The 2,388-nt window shown below is 34.5% G+C and overlaps 1 protein-coding gene across 1 annotated transcript in view; it reads right to left on the reverse strand.

Moving 5' to 3' along the window:
* Positions 1 to 1,608: 1,608 nt before the first annotated feature.
* Positions 1,609 to 2,388, reverse strand: part of SH3YL1 (SH3 and SYLF domain containing 1) — a 94,881-nt gene continuing 94,101 nt past the window's right edge. The window contains exon 10 of the mRNA XM_006882912.1: positions 1,609 to 1,799. Within this exon, the coding sequence (XP_006882974.1) occupies positions 1,609 to 1,799 (191 nt within the window). The remainder of the gene's footprint in view (positions 1,800 to 2,388) is intronic.

A 2,388-nucleotide genomic window follows, 5' to 3' on the forward strand; every position in this document is an offset into this window, starting at 1 on the left:
CATAGTTTGTTATGATCCACCCAGCCAAACACCTTTGTATAATCAATGAAGCACAGATAGACATTCTTCTGGTATTCCCTGCTTTCAGCCAAGATCCATCTAACATCAGCTACAATATCCCTAGTACCCTAACCCCTACTAAAAGCAATAGAATTAGTAAAAATTGCTTTCATTTGGTAAATATTTTGAAAGTAAAACAAGAGAATTCATTGATAGGTTTGACATGGAGTGTGAGAGTAAAAGAAAAGTCAAGAATGACTCTAGGGTTTTATGACCTAAGAAATGGTAGGAATTAATTTCCAATTTCTAAGAGGATATAGGGGAGCTCTTGTGACCTAGTGGGTAAGAAACCGCACTGACAACCCAAAGACACATAGTTAGAATCCACCAGCTGATCTTCAGAAGGATGGGCAATCATCATCTCCTGTATGATTTACTGCCTCTGACAAAATGCGGGAAGGTCAGCTATGAGTCATTTCCAACTTAACAGTAAGTGGGTAAGGAGTTGCACTATCAGCCCAAAAGATTTAAAAGACTATATTGGAATAGTGCAAGAGAAGAAAGCAAGAGTCTAGCTTTGGACAGTTATACACTTGAGATGCTATGTCCACCAGAAATGTGAAATGAGTAACTGGACACAGGAGTCTGGAGTTTAGAGAAAAGATGAATGAGGCAGAATAATCTAAGTAGTTTTTTACCCACAGATGGGTCACATGGATCTCCACTTATTGTAAAATAGTCAAAGAAGACAAAACCAGAACATTTACTTAGCAAATAAATTTATTTATGAATAACAGAACCACATCACAGTAAGTTGATTTTTGTTGCTAGAAAATTACTAGGGAAAACCTTAACCCCATAAAGAACAAAGGTTAAAGGCACCATCCTTTTTTTGGTAATGCACAGTGGTTGAAGTTTGTAATCCTGCATTTCTACTATACATGAATATGCATATATTTCAAAGATGATTTCATATTCATGTAGTTAATAACTATAATTGTAATTTTTTAAAATACTTTGCTTAGTAGCTGATATTCTCTAGTCATGTTGTAAATTGAAATGTAAAAATTTTTGATTCATGACCCTATCCTTGAAATTCACCAATCAAAATGAACACAATTTTATTGTCAAATCAAAAGTTTAGTGGTATTGAACATTAATACTGTCACCGAAAAACACCCTGCTATCATATAAATGAAAGGATATTGACTATTACATAGCACATGTGGTAAAATATGTATGAAGTATTTAAAGATAAGTAAGTTGTTCATTTATTTATACATAGAAAAATCAAATCTTTTACACACTTGTTTGAAAGTTTGTAGAATAAGCAGAAGTGTTTGGTTAACCAAAAGTTTGATGGGAGGAACCCCCCAGCACCACAGGAGAAAAATGTGGCAATTTCCTTCCATAAAGATTACATCCTAAGAGCCCCGTGGGAACAGTTCTTCTCTGAACCTTAAGAGCACTATGAATTGGAACTGACCTCATGGCAAAGGGTTTGCTCTTTTGTTTGGTATTTTCCAATTTATATTAAACATTGCTTACTGGTTAGTAATCCTGTAGGCAGAAATTATTATTATTAACAATAATAAAATAACATACATCTTAATTCATGGTTACATAGTTGGCTGGAAAAATTCCAGTTTGACCTCGAAGTTTTCCTTCCCACCAATCAAAATGTGAATCGGTTTTTGAAATAACCATGATCTTGTCTCCAGCTTGAAATTTCAAATCTCCCGGCTGCTGTCCTTCAAAAGAATATAGGGCCGTCACTTCTATAGGTTGTTGTGAATTGCCTAAAATAATAGAAAAAAAAATCCACACAACAAATTATTTACATTTTTTAGAAGAAAATAGGCTGGCATCTATGTAAAGTATAATTGCTATGCGTTGGTATACTAAGACAAACTACAGAGTTGCTCACTTGTTAGGTGTCAGTGAGTTGGAACTGACCTAAAGCCGATGCTGCAGTGGGTTTTTAGATGCACAGGAGATTACCATCACTTAGGAGCAGGGATAATTCATAGCTTACATTTTTAAGTCTTCTTCTCATTATACATCAAAATTCTCTACACATTACTAAATTTATATTTTTTCCTCCGTTGTAATGGTAAATGATTACATTTTCCACTATTTACACAAACTATGACATATTTATTCATTTAGCAAGTGTTTGTGTTAAAATTATTTGAATTTTTAATAACCTATAAGGCTATATCATATATAACATCTTTATTTAGTAGGGTAGTTATAATGCCTTCCAGGAATTATGTTGTTTGTTGTTATGTGCTGTCGAGTCGTTTGCGACTCATAGTGACCCTATGTACAACAGCCCTAAACCCTGCTCTATCCTGTGCCAATCGCACGGCCTCTGACACACCCATC

The sequence above is a fragment of the Elephantulus edwardii genome, unplaced genomic scaffold (genome assembly GCF_000299155.1).
Source record: "Elephantulus edwardii isolate Elephantulus edwardi_28Jun2011 unplaced genomic scaffold, EleEdw1.0 scaffold00025, whole genome shotgun sequence".
In the NCBI taxonomy this organism is placed as follows: Eukaryota; Metazoa; Chordata; class Mammalia; order Macroscelidea; family Macroscelididae; genus Elephantulus; species Elephantulus edwardii.